The 17,456-nt window shown below is 49.4% G+C and overlaps 3 protein-coding genes across 8 annotated transcripts in view; 1 reads left to right on the top strand and 2 right to left on the bottom strand.

The window, feature by feature from the left end:
* Window positions 1–354: 354 nt before the first annotated feature.
* desi1a (desumoylating isopeptidase 1a) lies at window positions 355–5,931 on the bottom strand. Of its 2 annotated transcripts, none has more exons than XM_027028323.3 (6): window positions 5,806–5,931; window positions 4,288–4,309; window positions 4,090–4,159; window positions 3,758–3,867; window positions 3,533–3,655; window positions 355–2,013 (listed from the first exon to the last, which is right to left on the bottom strand). In XM_027028323.3, exons 1-6 carry the CDS (start codon window positions 5,819–5,821, stop codon window positions 1,920–1,922), a joined length of 435 nt encoding a protein of 144 aa, XP_026884124.1. In that variant the 5' UTR covers window positions 5,822–5,931; the 3' UTR covers window positions 355–1,919. The 2 variants fall into 2 exon arrangements, with proteins under 2 accessions (XP_026884124.1, XP_026884122.1); XM_027028321.3 differs by lacking the exon at window positions 5,806–5,931 and adding an exon at window positions 4,824–5,460.
* Window positions 5,932–6,117: 186 nt separating this feature from the next.
* cbx7a (chromobox homolog 7a) lies at window positions 6,118–10,608 on the top strand. The gene is made up of 6 exons (XM_027028320.3): window positions 6,118–6,252; window positions 7,384–7,427; window positions 7,729–7,794; window positions 7,955–8,021; window positions 8,303–8,651; window positions 9,127–10,608. The coding sequence occupies exons 1-6, from the start codon at window positions 6,184–6,186 to the stop codon at window positions 9,771–9,773; spliced, it is 1,242 nt and encodes a 413-aa protein (XP_026884121.1). The 5' UTR covers window positions 6,118–6,183; the 3' UTR covers window positions 9,774–10,608.
* Window positions 10,609–11,217: 609 nt separating this feature from the next.
* ep300b (EP300 lysine acetyltransferase b) overlaps window positions 11,218–17,456 on the bottom strand; it is a 29,524-nt gene continuing 23,285 nt past the window's right edge. For all 5 annotated transcript variants that reach the window (XM_081716672.1, XM_035525073.2, XM_081716675.1 and 2 more), the window contains 7 exons: window positions 17,446–17,456; window positions 17,004–17,150; window positions 16,415–16,694; window positions 15,986–16,153; window positions 15,595–15,756; window positions 14,949–15,230; window positions 11,218–14,732 (listed from right to left, as the gene is read on the bottom strand). The exon at window positions 17,446–17,456 is cut by the window's right edge and continues 140 nt beyond it. In XM_081716672.1, the coding sequence (XP_081572798.1) occupies window positions 12,285–14,732; window positions 14,949–15,230; window positions 15,595–15,756; window positions 15,986–16,153; window positions 16,415–16,694; window positions 17,004–17,150; window positions 17,446–17,456 (3,498 nt within the window). In that variant the 3' untranslated portion in view covers window positions 11,218–12,284. The remainder of the gene's footprint in view (window positions 14,733–14,948; window positions 15,231–15,594; window positions 15,757–15,985; window positions 16,154–16,414; window positions 16,695–17,003; window positions 17,151–17,445) is intronic.

Genomic DNA, 17,456 nt, shown 5'->3' with positions numbered 1-17,456 from the left:
CTGGAAAGACCTTTGAAAGTGGTAGGTGTGATTTCTGAATGTTTTTGAGGTGTTCTGCCAGCAGAGGGAGACAGTCTGTGAAAATGCAGTAGGAGGGTGTGAACTGGATACATGTTGGGTTTATGTACAGTGCATAAAAAGCAGCCATGACGTATGGTTTTGTTTTGGGTTTTTTTGTACATAGTAAATAACAAGAAAATAAATATATGGAGCTGTTTACAGCTAGAAAGTCAAGAAATGTACAGTCTGCATATTTGGTTTTAAACAGCTGCTGTTTGTTTTTCAGAAAGTGAAATACAGTATATGCTGCATCTGTTGCCATGGTAAATGACAATCAATTTACAAAACGACAAATTCAACACATTTTAGCTTACTTTATTGGTTATTTTGCCAATGTAAATTATTGTTTATACAATTGTTTAAACTTAGTCCTTGCTGGTAGATGCAAAATAAACAATGACATTTTATACATCAGAATGGCCACTACATAAATAAAATGAAATATACAACAGTGATATTTTAAAATAGCTTTCTTTCCCCTCTTCCCCTTTGGGAACAGGATGTTATATGACCCTTTGGTCTTCACGCCCCCTCTGACTTGCCCCTCCGACCTGCCAGGGCCTATATCCAGCAAATTCTCTCTCTCTCTGTCATTATCAGCACTGCACACAGAAGACTAGAAACAAAGCGAACTCTAAAAAAAAAAAAGACGACACAATGACTAACGCTGGTCTGTTGTAGACGCGCAGTGCTTTCGGCAGTTTGCCATTTTCACATGTTGCATCATTTCCAGTGATACTGAACCCCACAACACATATTAACACCTCAACACCACCACCTGCAGCATCTCACTAACTCGTCACAGAATATCTCTGTAACGAATAAGTAATAAACACAACAGGGCAGATATTAAGATAAGCTGTAAGCATTACAGCTAAATAACTGAGGTTTAATTATTTACATCCAGCCACAATTTATTTAAAAGAAAACTGGAATAACCAGAGCTAACGGCTACACCGAGAACTTTGCAGAAGTGAAAGACTGACACTATCGCTTCTATTCCTCTGAATGTCCACAACACAGAAAATGTTGTGTGCAGAAAATCCAGTTTCAAAACACAAAGTAACCCACCTGACTTAAAAAAAACAAAAACATAATAGCAAAAACACAAAGAGGAAGAAGTCAACTGTGCAAAATTAAATAAATACACAAACAAAAGACAATGCAACCGAAAATGCAGCGACTGGTGACCGTATAACAAAACAATGTAAGAAACACCATACAATGTAAACAGTGGAGTGACGAGAATGCATGCAAGGAAAGTACCAGAGCCCCATGCACCAAGTCCCAGTTCTGCTAATATTAACATTATACTGAAAATAAGTATAAGAATTATAGGATCTTTAATTCATTCGTTTTAGATTTCACAATTCTAATGACATCAACCATCAAGAATTTTTCTGGTCCGAACACCCGTCTGCTTTCAGACGTGGTTATGCCAAAAAATCACAGAAAATGATATCAGTCGTTGAACATTCACTCACAAGCAATTTCATTTGAGTTAAAACAAAGACTTCAGTGCTTATATGCAGTACCTTCAAAATAACAATCAGTGATTCACAAAGCCATATTTGTAAACATTTTTAGTATGTTCCCACTGATTCTGTCTCAAGATCAGTCTTGCTTGTCAGTACAGTTTGAGGAAGATGGGAGAGCACAGGACTAGAACTGATCTCACTACAGCCCTGTCAATCTGACATAGCTGGTTAAACACACCCACAAGCTGGCAATGTGTGTGGTATCAAACAGCATCTATATGCTGGTATAAATGTGTTGTTATGCATTGTGTATGTGTGCATGAGCTGTGGGTGTGTGTGTTTGTGTATAAGCTGAAAGTACACAGAGCTGGTTAAAGAAATCTAGCTGTGATTATTTTGGCTGTTGATGACATTTCCACCAGGGGGCGCAATATGAATGGAGTCCAGGATAGGCCTCAAAACTTGACCAAATGGCCTGGGAGGAAAAAGAAGAAGAGACAAACATTGCTGCCTTCAGTCAATGATGAGGAAAACTTAAAAGGCGCCAACTCTGATCCCCCATACTGTATAGTCTTTGTTACTTGGTGAGTTAAATGTACTGCTAAATCTGTCCACAGAGATATCACATTGTGAAGGGAAACCTCAAAGTATAAAAACCCACACAATTCATAATATACATTCTGACACAACACTAGTGACTGGGTGCTGGTTAAATCCGACACAACACTAGTGACTGGGTCCAGGTTCATTCTGACACAACACTAGTGACTGGGTGCAGGTTAATAATGACACAGCACTAGTGACTGGGTCCAGGTTCATTCTGACACAGCACTAGTGACTGGGTCCAGGTTCATTCTGACACAACACTAGTGACTGGGTCCAGGTTCATTCTGACAACACTAGTGACTGGGTCCAGGTTCATTCTGACACAACACTAGTGACCGGGTGCAGGTTCATTCTGACACAACACTAGTGACTGGGTCCAGGTTCATTCTGAAACAACATTAGTGACTGGGTCCAGGTTCATTGTGACACAACACTAGTGACTGGGTCCAGGTTCACTTCTCAGATCACTGCAGAGTGCTAGGTACAGAAGGGTGCCTCAGCGCATGTGTTTTTCACCTAAGGTGTAATTATAACAATGGTGTATGATATTCTGGGTACAACTGCACAAGCTCCTGTGTAACAAGCACCGGTCTATACAGAACCTCTGGTCTGTGTTAACACACACAGTCTGTACTAAGCCTCTGGTCTTGGGAGCAGGGCCCGAGCATGGAGGGGGTGTGGTGGGGCGGAGCCGTGAGTGTGGAGGGGCGGAGCCGCAAGTGCTGAGGGGCGGGGCTGACAGAGCAGGGAGAAAGCCACGGCTATCTGACTTAATCAGTATTTGTCCTCCAAATATTGGAAAGGTTGAATGTGCCTGGCCAAAATGTCTACTTAACCGCACAGTTCAGGCATAACGTGCAGCAACATCTGAGAATAACAGCTAGCTGAAATGAAACTGTGTACTCCTGGATCAGTGAATACAGCTTTACTCTAGAAAAACTAGGATGTGTTGAGTCTGCTTTGCTAAGCTCATTAATGAGCTCAGACGGGTGCTGGACTGTCTTGGACACCAAAATGCAAAGTGCATGGGGCCATCAGGACCGGGAACAGTACTGTGGGTGCTGTGGTGTTATATAAACTTTGCTGTTTTGCCGTCCTTGACTGTGGCTCACATCAGTAACATGCAAAACAGGGACTTGCAGTCTTGAAGCATGGGAGCTATTTTGGAGTGTTCTAATGCCTCATGCAATATTCATCATCTGCTGTCACTACACACTTTAAACCCTAACAAGTAAATGTTCACATTTCTTCTCAGCCTATACTCACATTAAAATATAACCCTCTCTGCATCTGATGTTTCTAATATTTATTTTTTACACACGCTATAGTGTGTGTGTGTGTGTGTGTGTGTGTGTGTGTGTGTGTGTGTACTTAAACACCACACTTACGTGGAGAGCACCTCAGATGGCAGGTCTGTGATGTAGGAAGGAATTTTCCTACCAGTCAGAAACTGAGCCACTTCATTCGTAAAGGTATTACAGTTGTGCTCAAACAGCCTGTACCTCTCCCCTCTGTGCACAGAGAGAATATAACACATCCTGTTGCCAAGCAAAACACACTTATCCATATCTACAATTGCCTAAATATAAGTTATCCATTGCCCACACACATACCTGTATGTGGTCTCCCCAAGAGAGGACAGGTAGTCCATGAAAATCTCCTCTGTCACCTCAGTGTTCCCCAGATCCACGACTGTATCTGGTGGGCCTAGCATTGTCCCCCCCTGCAAAAAAAAAAAAAAATTAAAAACACATACACACACGCGCACACACACACACACACACACACACACACACATACACAGTGCTTCATCTAAATCTTAATTTCTATAACATGCAGAAATGCAGTGAGTCTTACAAAGCAGTGACAGTAGGACCCAAGTTGCCATGTATAAGCGACCACAAAACCCTTCAAGTGTGCAGCAGCTGTGCGAGGTAAGATTTACCGGTGGACAGCTGGAGATGCCCACGCCACCAAAGAAAAACTCTTCCCCGTAAACCACTATGGACGTATGCCTGCCGATACACGCAGAAACGTGATGAGGAAACCGCGGCTGAAACGGCTGTCACCCCGCAGTTATCAGCAGGAAATGCCACAGAACGGAATTCGGTTGTGTGATAGGGTGCTTTCCGTAACAACTTACCAAATCCCGTCGAGTTGCTTCCCTGCAAAAATAAAGTAAACAAGTAAACGTTTTTTTGCGAAATAACGCAATAAGCCAAATTATAGTTTACTTATCAAATTAATATAATAGAACAACGGTCAACGTCCTTGATACTATTTTGACTAGTTTTAATCCGAACGTACCAGAAATTTGCCGCTTGCTATTACAATCGAGTGCGAGTTTTTCTAAGCGAAAGCAAATGTATATATTCTATTATAAACCATTGTACTAAAATTATGTAACTAAATCCATAGGTCGTAACAGTCCTCCGACATTTCCAGCGTTGGATAAGCGCAGCGGCTCTGCGGGGAGCGCCATGTCTTCGACATCCTGGCGCATAACGCACTGCAACAGAGCTATGGCGACTGTAAACGGCGTTTAATAATAATAATAATAATAATAATAATAATAATAATAATAATCCCATTGCCATGGTCGTCAAAAGCCACATAAACGTGCTACCCTAGCTACCTACCCATCGTTAGACATCTAGGTTAACATCCGTGGCTACTCACCTAGCATTATAGGACTCAGCTGGCGCGCCATCCCCCTCGACAGATCATAAATGTAAAGCTGTACGGGGAACACTGTGCTGTTTCGATCCATGTGTGTCCTGTCTGACGAAGATTACTGGGCCACTATAACAGGTGTCTGTGCTGTTATGACACCGCTGCTTTCTAGCTAGCTGACCTTAGCTACCTTAGCCGAAAGGCGAAACGGTGATTACTACTACGACCCACGCAAGCTACCGGCTCTTGCAGCAGAATCTTAGTTTGGTGTCTTCTGCGGTATCTGAGGTGTATCCAATTCTTCAAAATCACTGACACAGTTTAGAAAAGCTAACAGGACCGATAAGTGCCAGTAGCCCCCACACATTCATCGTAAACACATGAGCAAGTGTGTTGTAGCGCCCCCTGACGGTCAACGGCTTGAAGGGTTTGTGTGTCACTCATTGCAGCTTATCAAACACTGTTGAGTGGTCACAGCAACACTTCGGGTTTACTTATCATTTAGACTTCAGCAAATTTCCCTTCAACACTTTCTCAGACAATGACAGCTTGTTTCCACTTAGATTTGGCAACATCGTCTTCGTGCTACGACTACTAGCACGAATAACAATACATAACATTATTCACTTGTTCCTTTGTCACGTCTTACACGGTATGCAGAACCACATCCTTAATACGATCGAGCAAAAGAAGACGTAACGAAGCAACAGCATTACAGCTTAGTCACGGTTTCAGCAGAGCGTGGGTGTAACAGGACTCCAGCGGGCTCGGAAACCATCGCTACAGGCGACACTGGCTCCTCTGTGAAGAGCTGAAGAGCTCGAAGTGGATGTTCCACGGAGTAAATAAACACGTGACCCGAAACGAGGAAAGCACGTCGGAGGAACTGTAGCGTTTAAAGTGCCCTGGAGTCCCAGTTACGCACTCACGAGAACCCCCCCCCCCCCCCTCCTCCCCCGTGCCCTTACACGCACGAGGACTGTCCCACCTTTTCCCGTCAACATTCGGGCTGCAGCTCACGCGCTTTCATCCGCGCGCGGGCTCTCGCGGCGAGCTGGGCACGGTGCAGCGGAGGAAAGGGACGCGCGCTCGGAGCGTGCACTCTCCGGGCGCGCGCCGAGGCGGAGAGCGCGTGGATGTGTCGCAGATTTTAAAACTCCGGAGCAATGGCTCGGACGTTCCGAAGAGCGCCAGGAACGCACGCGGGCTGAAGCGGCTGGACGCGCGTGTGCGTAAAGGGCGAAGCGTTCCTCTCTCGAGCAGGCGTTCCACGGTCGAGCTTCAGCTTATCTGCGAGCACGCGAGGAGCGGGGAGAGCACAAACTCCAGTCGCGTCCTTCCCGCGGCGCTGGATGAGCTCGCCAAAATGGAGCTGTCATCAATTGGAGAGCAAGTGTTTGCGGTTGAATCAATAACAAAGAAGAGAGTTAGAAAGGTACGAACTCGGCGAATTATTCTTAAAAAAATACAACTGCTTTCAAGCATAACGAGCAACGTTTTACAACGGGTGACGTTTACTTTCTGTTTCGTTGGGAATTTTTAGAACTAAACTACAGGACACTTTTCCTTGAATGCTCTTGTTGTGGAATAAACAACCACAGAAATGTTAATGACTCTGCAGGAATGATGATTGGAACTTTTTGTTACCACACTTTTAGAGTGCAAAATATCTAACACCGATACATGCGGAGAGCTATTCTGGCTTCGTTGTGCGAAGTTAAAGTGTATTTTGTACAGTATCTTGCATGAATTCAGCGTGCAATAAGGCGAGGGGGTGTGTGAAAGCACGGCGCGTGTCATCGCTATCGGTGTGCGTGCATAGGTCGAAACATCGGCGCGTTCTCCCAGCGCGGTCAACGATTAGTGGCTACGCAGTTTATTTACACGCACAGAGGGTCAAGGATAGCCGAAGGATGAAGCATCCTTCATAACTCAGCGTAACCCTGAAATAATTTACTACAATTCGCGACAGATGGACGTGAAAGTGTATGCGTATATGTAATTTAGTGCAGAAATCTAATTTAATGTTAAAGTTAAAGAGACTGAAAGCGGTAACTCGGGGGTAGGTGCTAATATTCCTGTGTAAACGCCTGACACGGGTTGTTGGTTGAGGAGATGTAACATGCCGTAATAGCCGATGACTAAGATCATGACTAACACTGCATGTGCACGCGGATTTCGCTTCGTTCGCTCGAGCAGGAGGGGAAGACCTTCGGCGCTTTACACGTTGCGCAATGACAGTTGTTTACATGTTTCCATGGCCCCACCTATCTCCATCCCATAAATGTTCTAGAAACTCCTGTTTTATTGAACTCGCGAGCACACCCCTGCACGGCATCACGTCACCACCACAGCCACCAGTAGTCTAGCGAGCACGGGCGCCTACGTCATTCTCCATCATCTCCGTTTCAAAATACTACTGCGAACGTTCGGTGCCGAATTCACGTCTTAAAGGGCCACGCACACTTTTACATAATGCACGAGCCGCTGTTAAATGCCCCGTGCTCTGTGAGCACGCGTGACGTCAAAGCCTCATCTGGCGCTGTCTCTTTCTCGTCTCTCCCAGGGAAATGTGGAGTACTTGCTGAAGTGGCAGGGCTGGCCCCCTAAGTAAGTAGAAAGGAGTAATAGTAGTTTGTGCCTCGCACCCTACCAAATACACACTCTTAGACAACAGTTAGTTTGCAGTTGTTTAACAAAGAAAACTAAATAAGGTCACGTCGCCAATGCTGTGAGTAACTCTGACGTCTGCTGTGTCTTAGTAAATCCGTGTGTAAGATTGTGACCCCAGCCTGTAGCACGGGTAGTTCAGCTGCCTGTGTGGTGTCACGTCAGCTGTACCCTCCAGAGGAGCACAGTCTCACGTTCTTGGATGTGAGTGTGTTGACGACTCTGGCTGTGTGTTTGACAGATATAGCACGTGGGAGCCCGAGGACAACATCCTGGACCCACGGCTCGTTCTTGCCTTCGAAGAGAAGTGAGTGAATACCGATCACACGCTGCTACCTTGTCTGTGAACACTGATCACATGTCACTACCCTGTCTTGTTTCTCTCACTGATGAAGTCTTTTCCTTCTCGTTCTCTCTGCCTGGCCATCTCTCTCTGCTCCTGCTCTGTGTGTGTGTGTGTGTGTCAGGGAGGAGCGAGACCGGGCCCAGGCCCATAGGAGGAAAGGTCTGCGACCCCGTCGACTCATCTTGCGGGTAGGAAGCACGTCTGCAACCCAACACTTAAATGTTTGTATAATCACATGGTCACATGAATGCACCGCATCTGTTTGGTTTACACTGTAATGGAAGCAGAGCTACATTTGCTGTAAACACTGCTTTAGAACTGTGTCTGAAGGGGAACCCACAGCAAAGCTTAGTTTTCTAGGACTTTGCATGTTTCTTTGTAAATCAAAGTACTTTTAGAAATGTGAATCTAATTTCAGTATTTGTTTTATTTATCTTTCATTCTATTCTTTATTTGGTTAACCGTGTAGAACATCTACACCATGGAGCTAAGAAGTGCTCACAAAGCTCCAGAGAAACCTGCTCCCCGAATCCGTTTGTCGCTCACCCGCTCTGTGGGGGCGGAGCTAGAGCACAGTGGGCGGCGCTGCAGGATTGGGGAAGGCAGAGTCAAGCACCAGCGCCTAGAGAAGCGAAAGAGCAGGCAATGTGTATCTAGACACACTGCGGACAACACTGAAAATCCACGGCAACGAACTCTGACCCATAAAAAAGACAGTACGGAGGAGGAGTGGGAGGAGGAGAAAGAGCAAGAGAAGAAAAAGAGGAAGACAGAAAAAGACGATGAGAAAACAGACGAGCATCGGGACATTCCAAGTGGTATGTGTAGCATGGCATTGGCATGACAACTGTTGCTAAGATACTATGCATGTAGCATGCACTGGGGTCACAGAAGCCATGCTGAACCTCAGAGCTGTCACGACTCAGAGTTGGCGCTCTGTAAGCTAAATACAGATCGCACACAGCGCTGAACACAGCAGGCACATGGAGAAAACTACCAGTGACAGAGCAGCTCTGTGCTCTGGTTCTCACAGACCAAATTTAGATCTTCAGTACCAAAGCACAGCAGGACATTGCAGACAGAGCTGCCATTCGTAGAGCAGCTGTGAAATGAATTCCCCCACTATAGATGGACAGACCTGCACTATGAAATGTAGCTCTGTCTGAACATTGTGCAGGTTGCACCCTGCTGGGCATGTTTCGGTTCTTTTAGAAGTAAAACAGCGTCACCTATGAAAGTTCACAAAGCTAGTTTCTTACTGCTTCCTTACCAAAGCTTCTCTGTTTCCCTCAGCTCAAGAGAAGACAGAAGACAGCACCTTTTCAGCCGAACAGAACGTCACCGCCATGGCCAACCAAACCGAGCATCACTCTTCCACGCATGATTATGGGGAGGACTCAGCCAAGGATTCTAGTGACGGGACATGCTCGGCTCCAACAGTGACAGACAAATCAGCAAGTGACACCATCACAGACACACACGAGCAGGGGCCAATCACAGACGGGTCAGAGATCAGAGTCTCGGCACTGGAGTTACACGATCACACTACGACCCACCAGTCGACGAAGACCAGTTCAGAAGCAGTTCTTACAGCAAAAGAAGGGAGTGCGATTGACAGGGGCCAGAATCGAGTCTCGGTCATAGCTGTGCGACACTTGATTGACAGCTGTGGGCGGGGCCAGGCAAAAGAGACCGCTGAGACTGAATGCTCAACAGCCAAACTGAAGGAAGAGACGGGTGAGGATGAGGGCACAGCAGAGTATATGACTACCTTACAGCTGAGCACAGAGGTCAGGACCAACCAATCACAAGCTTCCGAGAGCTCACAGCATCCTGGAAAGGTGATCGTGACTGAGGTGACCATTAACTCGCTAACTGTGACGTTTAAGGAGGCCGTGTCAGCCGAGGGCTTCTTCAGTGGCTGTGAGCTCCAGGTGTGAGAGGCGAGAGGATGGCAGAACGCTAACAGAGCTAACAGTGAACAACAAGATGGAGAACACAATTCACGAGTAACGCTTACTGACACAGACTAACTTTGATTAGCAAGGTTAGCATCTTTGGGTGAAGTTTTTATTGGGAGAGGAAGCAACATTGGACCAGTTGTCTTTGTAGTGAAGCCAGTGAATCTTCATGCTTTATAGACACACTCATTCATGTCTAAAGGGTTTTTTTTTCTTGAACCTTTTGTTTTAGTGAAAGCGTGAATAGATGTTGAAGGATTTCTGCTCATATTTAGTGTTGCTAAGTGAAGCCTTCAGTGCACGCCAACTCTAGAAAGAATACGCATAGCTAGTGTTACTGTCCTAACAAAAACAAAAATCCACAAAAAAAAGTTTATCTTGAGATTTTGTTTCAGTGTCCACGGCGCCGGAATGACGTCACTGCTCTGTAGGTTCTACAGCACCGTGGCTGCTGAGGCAGAGGAAGGACAGTGAGGACTCACCTGCCTCGGGGTCGTTCCTGTGCGCACCCTCACTGTGCTCCCGAGCTTCTCTGCATTTTTAAAGTGACAATATCAGTTTACATGCACTGCTGCAGATTCTGTGCAGGGTATAGACCCTGTTTGCAGATGAAAATAATGTGCTTTTGATGTAGGTCTAGCGTGTTATTAACGGGAGTTGAAGTTCTGTCATCGGTCACATGGTGACCAGTAATGACGAAGAGAGGAACAGGGATGAAGGCATGGCTTTGTCAATCCGTTACAGTTCGTTCACCTACAGCAAGGTTACGTTTTTATTTGTATTTTCAATAAAGTGACAAAATGTTGTGTCAAAATGCGTCAGTCATTAAATCAAAATTCTGAAGTGCCAAGTTTTTTGAAAAGATTTCACATGTTAGTTATTGCTTGTGGTTATCGAATCCATATTGAATATTGCATGGCGATAGAAAATAGCTCACTGAGAACTACTTTTATATAGGAAGTACACTTATGGTTTTAGACCAGATGAAGTTTTCATCTGTTTTCAGTGCTACAAGGAGAACATTTTTTGTTTATTTCTCTCGTAGCGAAACACAAGGCAGGATCAGATCACCAACGGCATGGTCAATGCCGTCTCCCCCGTGAGCGTCCCCTCGCACGCCAACAGAGTCTGTGTTTAACGACTTAGTGTGAGCTCTCTCTCTCTCTCTCTCTCTCTCTCTCTCTCTCTCATACATTTGATGATTTGCCATATATTACCTTAATATCTTACAAATGAAACTAAAGTAATCCAGTCTATTTTAATACACAACAGCCCACTAGAACCCATTAAAATACGTTATATAAATCAGCATACAAATATAAATACAAACACATTCCATAATGTATACTTATTAGTCCCTGTAAACAAAAGGTTTAAACTTAAACCATATCACCTGCCAATGAACAAACTATTATAGAAGACATATTTCATCTTCATTTTATTACAAAACCAGTTTGGAGTCCACCGTTTGTAATTTCATTATACAGTAAAAAATACTTAAATTAAAATTCCCAAAGTTCAGAGCAATAAAATTTCTGAGTGTGGAGGCAGAAGGAGAGAGAGAAAGAGAGAGATCAGTGGTATGCTCACCTTCTTTCGGGTTAATTAGAGACACTCTAATCTCATCGTAGCATGAATACATATGAGCGCACACACACACCTCTACTACTCAGTGTCATAAGGACTGAGCACGCACGTGTGCAGTGGAGGAGAAATGGGAGCACACAGGCTTGTTCTGGAGGCTTGTCCCTGTGGACACTGGCTGCACATTTCACATGTGGCACAACAAGGCTTAAACAAAGAAAAACATGCACGCACGCACGCACCTCTAATCCACCAGACACTTAGACGCAACCAAGTCCTGCCCACCCAAACACTGATTCATACAGCATTCAAGATTTCAAACTTCCTGTAGACAAAAGAAAAGCTCCCGTATTTAGACCGGTATTAACAAAAATAGAACAAAAAATGTATTCTATGTGAACTGTAACGGTGTGGTGAAACAAAAACTGAAAACACTAGAATAAATAACATAATGCCAAACCGACTGTACAAGGTTTGGATCATTCATTTTAACAATAAAACACTGGTAATTGCAGCATTTGCAACACTCCACACGGTAAAACTAGAACAGAGCCTGATACATGGAACAAAAAAAAAAAAATGCTTTTAAAGACTCTGTCTCGTAACATTTTTTAAAGTTTTAAAATCTTAAAATATATATATTTTAAAAAGGTAAATACTTCCCTACACCCAGCCCAAAAAAATATTACTTGTGTTGTATTCTCTGAGTTTGAGAAATAATGAAATAACCGTTTCTTTGTACACAATTGGAGGAAAACTGTAACAGCCATAATTTAACATTCACATCTTATTCTCTTTTCTGTTTAATTGCATTTACTGCATCTCCCATAGGAAGGTCAGAGTTCAATGTGTTTGTACTAGAAAAACGTTTTAAATAATTAATCACTGTAATATAAAATAAAAAGGCTAACACTGTCTCTGGCGAGTTTCCATGTGTTCTGTAACTATAATGTCTAGTGGGTTCATATTCACGCCAAGCTCCTGGCCACTAGGGGGCATCATGTCATTAGCTGTGGCAGCATGGAGTCCCGGCATGCCGCCCAGCTGCGGCAGCGTGCTGCTCTGGTCCGCGCCAAACCCGGCAGCCTCCATAGCGTTCTGAGCCGGTGGGTGCGGAGGGGGCGGGGCCATGCCAGGCAGGTGGCGCGGGAGCTGGCCGGGATGCGGCGAGCCCGTCTGGGTCTGTGGGGAGATGCGGTGGGAAGACGGCTGGGCTGGCGGCTGGGCGTGCGGCTGCGGCCGCGGCGACGGCTGGGGCGAGCGCGCCTGGTTGCCGAGCGACGTAGCGGGGAGCTGCTGGCCCTGCAGGTGGGGCGACTGCGACATCTGCTGCTGCTGCTGCGGGCTCATGGGATTGTTCTGATGTGCGGGTGACGCCCCGCCCATCTGCTGCTGCTGCTGGAGCAGACGCTGGCGCAAGGCCTGCTGCAGCAGCGCGGGGGGCGTGGCGGGGGGCGCCCCGCCCCCATCCGGCAGTCCCGCCCCCTGCTGCAGGCGGTGGTGCTGCTGCTGGTGCTGCAGCCTCTGCTGCGGCTGCGCGGGGTTGCCCGGGTAACCCTGCGGCTGGGCCACGAACCCCGGCGGCGGCGGTTGCTGCTGGAACGCGGCGTGGCTCCCCATCTGCTGCTGCTGCCTCATGAGCAGCTCTCTGAACTGCGGGTTCACGTTGGCCATGCTGGGCGACGGCTGGCTCAGCTGCTGCAGCACCGGCCTCTGCTGGAGCTGGGCCAGCTGGCCCGGCGCGGTCAAGCCCTGCCCCACGGGCACGGCCGCCCGGGGCCCGCCCGCGTCGACGCCCGGCGGCTGACCCCTGGCGTTGGCGCCTTTGTACTTGTGCACCCGCTGCTTTATGAAAGCAGCCATGAGCTGCGGGCTGGAGCGCAGGATGGCCAGCACCTGCTGCTGCTGCTGGGGAGAACTGGGTGAGCGCAGTGTGCGGAGGAGCTCCTGCAGAGCCCCCTGGGGCAGAGCCCCGCCCCCTGCCCCGCCCCCCTGCAGGCCTGTCTGCACCATGTTCATCAGGGCGTTGCGGCTGGCGATTTGTTGATGCTGCTGCGGCTGTTGTTGCTGCTGCTGCATCTGCATCTGCTGTTGCTGCATGGTGACCATGCTGGCCTGGCCCACGAGTGGCGCCCTGGGCTGGGGAGCCCCGCCCTGCCCCACCCACTGCTGCTGGGGAGGCGGGAGCTGCGCGTTGGCCCTCTGCTGTATCTGCACTGGGGGCGGAAGCTGGACCTGCGTAGCCGGTGTCATGGGGCCCAGGCCCACCACCATCCCCTGGGCTCCCTGCTGCTGCAGCTCCAGCTGGGCCCGGGCCACAGAGGCCTGCCCTTGGGAGGGCAGACTCTGCCCCGCTACCATGCTCGCCCCAGGGTGGGGCATGGCCATCGGGCCCGGGGCGTTCTGGTGGTGGGGGCGCGGCGGCATCATGCCGGCCTGGGTGGCCGCCTGCCTCTGCAGCAGCTGGACCTTGGCCATCTTCCTCTGCGCGTCGGCCACCTGCTGGATCTTCATGGCGATCTCCACGGCCGCCGGGGGGGGCCCGGACGCACCGGCCTGCTGCGGAGGCGTAGACGGACCCGGCCCGGACTTGCCCTGGGATTGCGGGAGAGGGGAGGAGACGGGCGGCCGCGGGCCGTGCTGGGCCTGGGCACCGGGCGCGGGCTGGTATGGCGCCTGGCCCGGGGGCCGGGCCGGCGCTTCTCCCGCCTGCTGCTGCTGGGGACTGGCGCCCCGAGCGGCCCCGGCACCAGCCTGCGGCAGGGCCACCGCACTCTGCGTGGGCGTCTGGGGTGCGGAGGGCTGGGCGCCGGTTGATGTGGGCGTGCAGCGGTCCGTGGCCCCGGCGCCGCCCGGCGACGGCAGGCCTCCTGGCAGCGTCGTGCTCCCGGGAGGCTTGCCTGCGCGCTGCATGGTGGCCATGCGCCTGCGGAGCATCTGCGCCTGCTGCAGCCGGTGCTGCAGCTGCTGCTGGCGGAGCTTGTGCTTGATGTTGAGGCAGAAGGGCACGGGGCACTTGTTCTCCTGGCAGTGCTTGGCGTGGTAGCAGCACAGCGCGATCAGCTGCTTGCAGATGGGGCAGCCGCCGTTGGTCTTGCGCTTGCAGCCCTTGGTGTGCTGCACCACCCGCTTCATCTTCTGGCAGGACGGCAGCGAGCAGTTGGCGTTGCGGCACTGGCAGGCGTGCACCAGAGACTGGATGCAACGCTGGATGCTCAGGCGCCGCGAGTCCCCGGGGTTCTGGGCGGTGGCGGCCGCATGGCTGCCGCTCTCGTCGTCCAGACCCAGACCCAGCTTCTCCATGCGGTGCTCGTGGCCCTTCGTGTTGTAGCAGGTGATGCACAGGTCGTAGTCCTGCACGGAGCAAGGAAACCGATTTAAAAGATGCTTTATCAGGATGCTGAAAGCCAAAATTGCACCCCTGATTCCCCAAAGCTGTTTCTGTTCTCCTTACCAACCTGCATAACATTCCTAATCAGAGACTTATCAATTCAACTGTATTTCCCTCATATAGTTTCAGTGGTACAGAAGTGTTGGGAACAGCAGCCTGGCGCGGGCCCCCAGCCTCACCTCGCAGACGGTGCAGTGCCAGCGCGTCTCCACGTGGTGCCTGCACTCGTTGCAGGTGTAGACGAAGCGGTCCTGACTCTGGTTGTGGAGCTCCACCAGCATGCACATGGTGCTCCACTTGGCCCGCCGCAGAGAGCTGAACTCCAGGTGCTTGTCGCGCGCCAGCGTCAGGAAGGCGTCCCGCCCGTCCATCAGATCGCAGGCCAGCAGGGGGTCCGGGTCGGAGATGGGCGGCAGCGAGTTGGCGGCAGGGCCCGCGATCAGGCGGATGACGAAGAACACCTGGTGGGGAGGGAAGGAGTTTGTTCATTCACACGTCCCTCAGTCACTGGCTCTCAGGAATAGATGCTCTGAGGAACAAACAAGAAAGTCTGACTTGGGCACCATAGTCAGCAACTACTTCAGCTGTACTAACCAACCAGGAGCCTCCTCCACAAAGAGGCCTGGCTTTGAAGGGAGCGTCTGGCAGAAGTTTGCAAGAACTTTAAAACTGCTGATGACAGCAGCTTTAAGACTTCTGACACTCACTGTAAAAGCAAAGTCCCAATCAAAACTTGTGCGAATCCTGCTGAAATATCACGGACTCTAGCAGTAGGTGTTTTACTAATGAATGGGGCGATGTTTGTGGGATGTTTGTGGTGCTTACCTCCTTGTGTTTCTCCATGGTGGCGTAGAGTTTCTGGGACAGGTCGTTGGAGACGTTGGGCATTCCCGCTTTTTTCTTGTTGGTGCGGCTCAGGCTGCTCTTGTTCTTGCTTGTTTTCTTGCTGTTCTTTTTTTTGGCGTTTTTGCTGTCACCCGTAGTGGCCTGCGGAGTCACAACGACATCGCTCAGAGAAGGACGGCGACAGCTCGCCGTCACACTTTACGCAGAACTCAAGCGGAACACGACGCGTTTAAGTTCAACGCGCCATTTTCCTTTCATCCACACGCAGGTGGGCCTTTGTGACGTGATCGGATCAGAAGCGCTGCCCGCGTGGCTGCAAAAAACCCTGGAAGCGCGCTCCTCGTCGCGGGATTCGGGACTCGATACTCACGTCGACGCTCTCGCTGGAGGTGCTGTTCTCCTCCCTCTTGCGCTCCTCCTCCTCCTGCTCCAGCTCCTTAATGCTCTCCTCCAGGACGTTGGGCCAGAAATCTCCCTCGAAATACGGCAGCTCCTTGGCGCTGGTCAGGCGGTCCTCCGTCGCCTGCTTGAAAATGTCCTGCAGAAGGCAAAGAAAGGAGCCATGGGCTCAGAGAAGAGGCAACGCAGGAAAGCAAAACGCAGACGCAGGGGAACAGGAGAAGCTCCAAGGTGAAAACTGGGCCAAGACTGGCGTAGAACGCCCTTCACGCTTTACTGAACGCCGGAGGAGCGTTTCCCAGCCGCACCCACGGGGACCCGCACACCAGCTTTCAGCACGCCTGATCCACGCTGATACCTGGTAGGTGGGGCTCAGGCAGGAGGAACAGGTAAGAAGTACCTTGTAGTCGTGCACGATCCGCTCGGCCACCGCCTTGTCCAGCATCTTCTTGTACCACTCCTGCAGACGCTTGGGCTTGGGGATCTTCTGCTCCGGCGGGTGGCAGTGGAAGATGTAGTCGTCACCTTCGCTGGGAGGACATGCCCAGATGTGTCCCGTGGTGAAGCCCTGTTTCTTCACGTACTCCAGGTAACCTATGAGGATCTCGTGATACACGCCCGTCCTCAGCTGACGCGGACGGAAAAAGTGAACACTGTCCAGGTAGGAGATGTATACACGTCTACATGAAGACACACGCACAGAGAGAGAGAGAGCGCGCGCCATCTTACTTAATAACAATACAAATTTAATTATTATGATTACTAATAATATTGATTATTATTATATTGTTGAACAACTTATTATTAAATAATTCATAACTTATTAAAAAGTAAAACTGTGTCATTTTACCTTTACCAACCAACTCTGTCCTCTCATTTTGAGAAAAGGATAAAATGAAACATTTTAGTTTTCATCAAATCAGAGATAATAATAAGTGTGCGCGCGTGTACATACGTGTATGAGCGTGCACGTGTACGCTTTTCCTCACCTCTGATTGGGTGGAGGGCAGTCTGAGCTGTACTCCTGCACGTGCATGCCGAAAAAGCACACGTCTGCCCCATCTGTGTCCTCGAAGGCAAACAGCGCCTTTGTTCGGTACGGGAACGACTCCGCCATCTCCCCACTGTCCACAAACCTGCGCGCACGCACAGACACACGCGCACAGACACGCGCACAGACACGCGCACAGACACACGCACAGACACACGCACAGACACACACACAGACACAGATCAGCCATCACAGCCACAATCACACAACCAATCCGAACTGTTTTCTGGGAGATGCTGCCCTGCTGCAGACCATCTCTCTCCATGAACAGGCTCCGTGTAGTACGCACGGCACCTGCATTCATACCCGGTCCACATTTCTAGTCCAATTTCAATGAAAACTAAGTTCCCAGGTTCATAAAAACCCTGGCAGGCTCGCACCTGGACTTCAT

Source organism: Electrophorus electricus, chromosome 6, assembly GCF_041902795.1.
Source record: "Electrophorus electricus isolate QZ-2024a chromosome 6, ASM4190279v1, whole genome shotgun sequence".
Taxonomy (NCBI): Eukaryota; Metazoa; Chordata; class Actinopteri; order Gymnotiformes; family Gymnotidae; genus Electrophorus; species Electrophorus electricus.
The sequence above is the reverse complement of the archived record's forward strand: the minus strand, read 5'-3'. Positions and strand labels throughout refer to the sequence as shown.

Coding starts and splice junctions, on each gene's coding strand:
- desi1a (XM_027028321.3), bottom strand. CDS start 4,914: ATGGATCGAAACAGCACAGTGTTCCCCGTACAGCTTTACATTTATGAT. Junction 4,310..4,823: donor GCTGAGTCCTATAATGCTAG/GTGAGTAGCCAC, acceptor TTATTTTTGCAG/GGAAGCAACTCGACGGGATT. Junction 3,656..3,757: donor CTTGGGGAGACCACATACAG/GTATGTGTGTGG, acceptor CTCTGTGCACAG/AGGGGAGAGGTACAGGCTGT.
- cbx7a (XM_027028320.3), top strand. CDS start 6,184: ATGGAGCTGTCATCAATTGGAGAGCAAGTGTTTGCGGTTGAATCAATA. Junction 6,253..7,383: donor CAAAGAAGAGAGTTAGAAAG/GTACGAACTCGG, acceptor CGTCTCTCCCAG/GGAAATGTGGAGTACTTGCT. Junction 8,022..8,302: donor CCCGTCGACTCATCTTGCGG/GTAGGAAGCACG, acceptor TTAACCGTGTAG/AACATCTACACCATGGAGCT.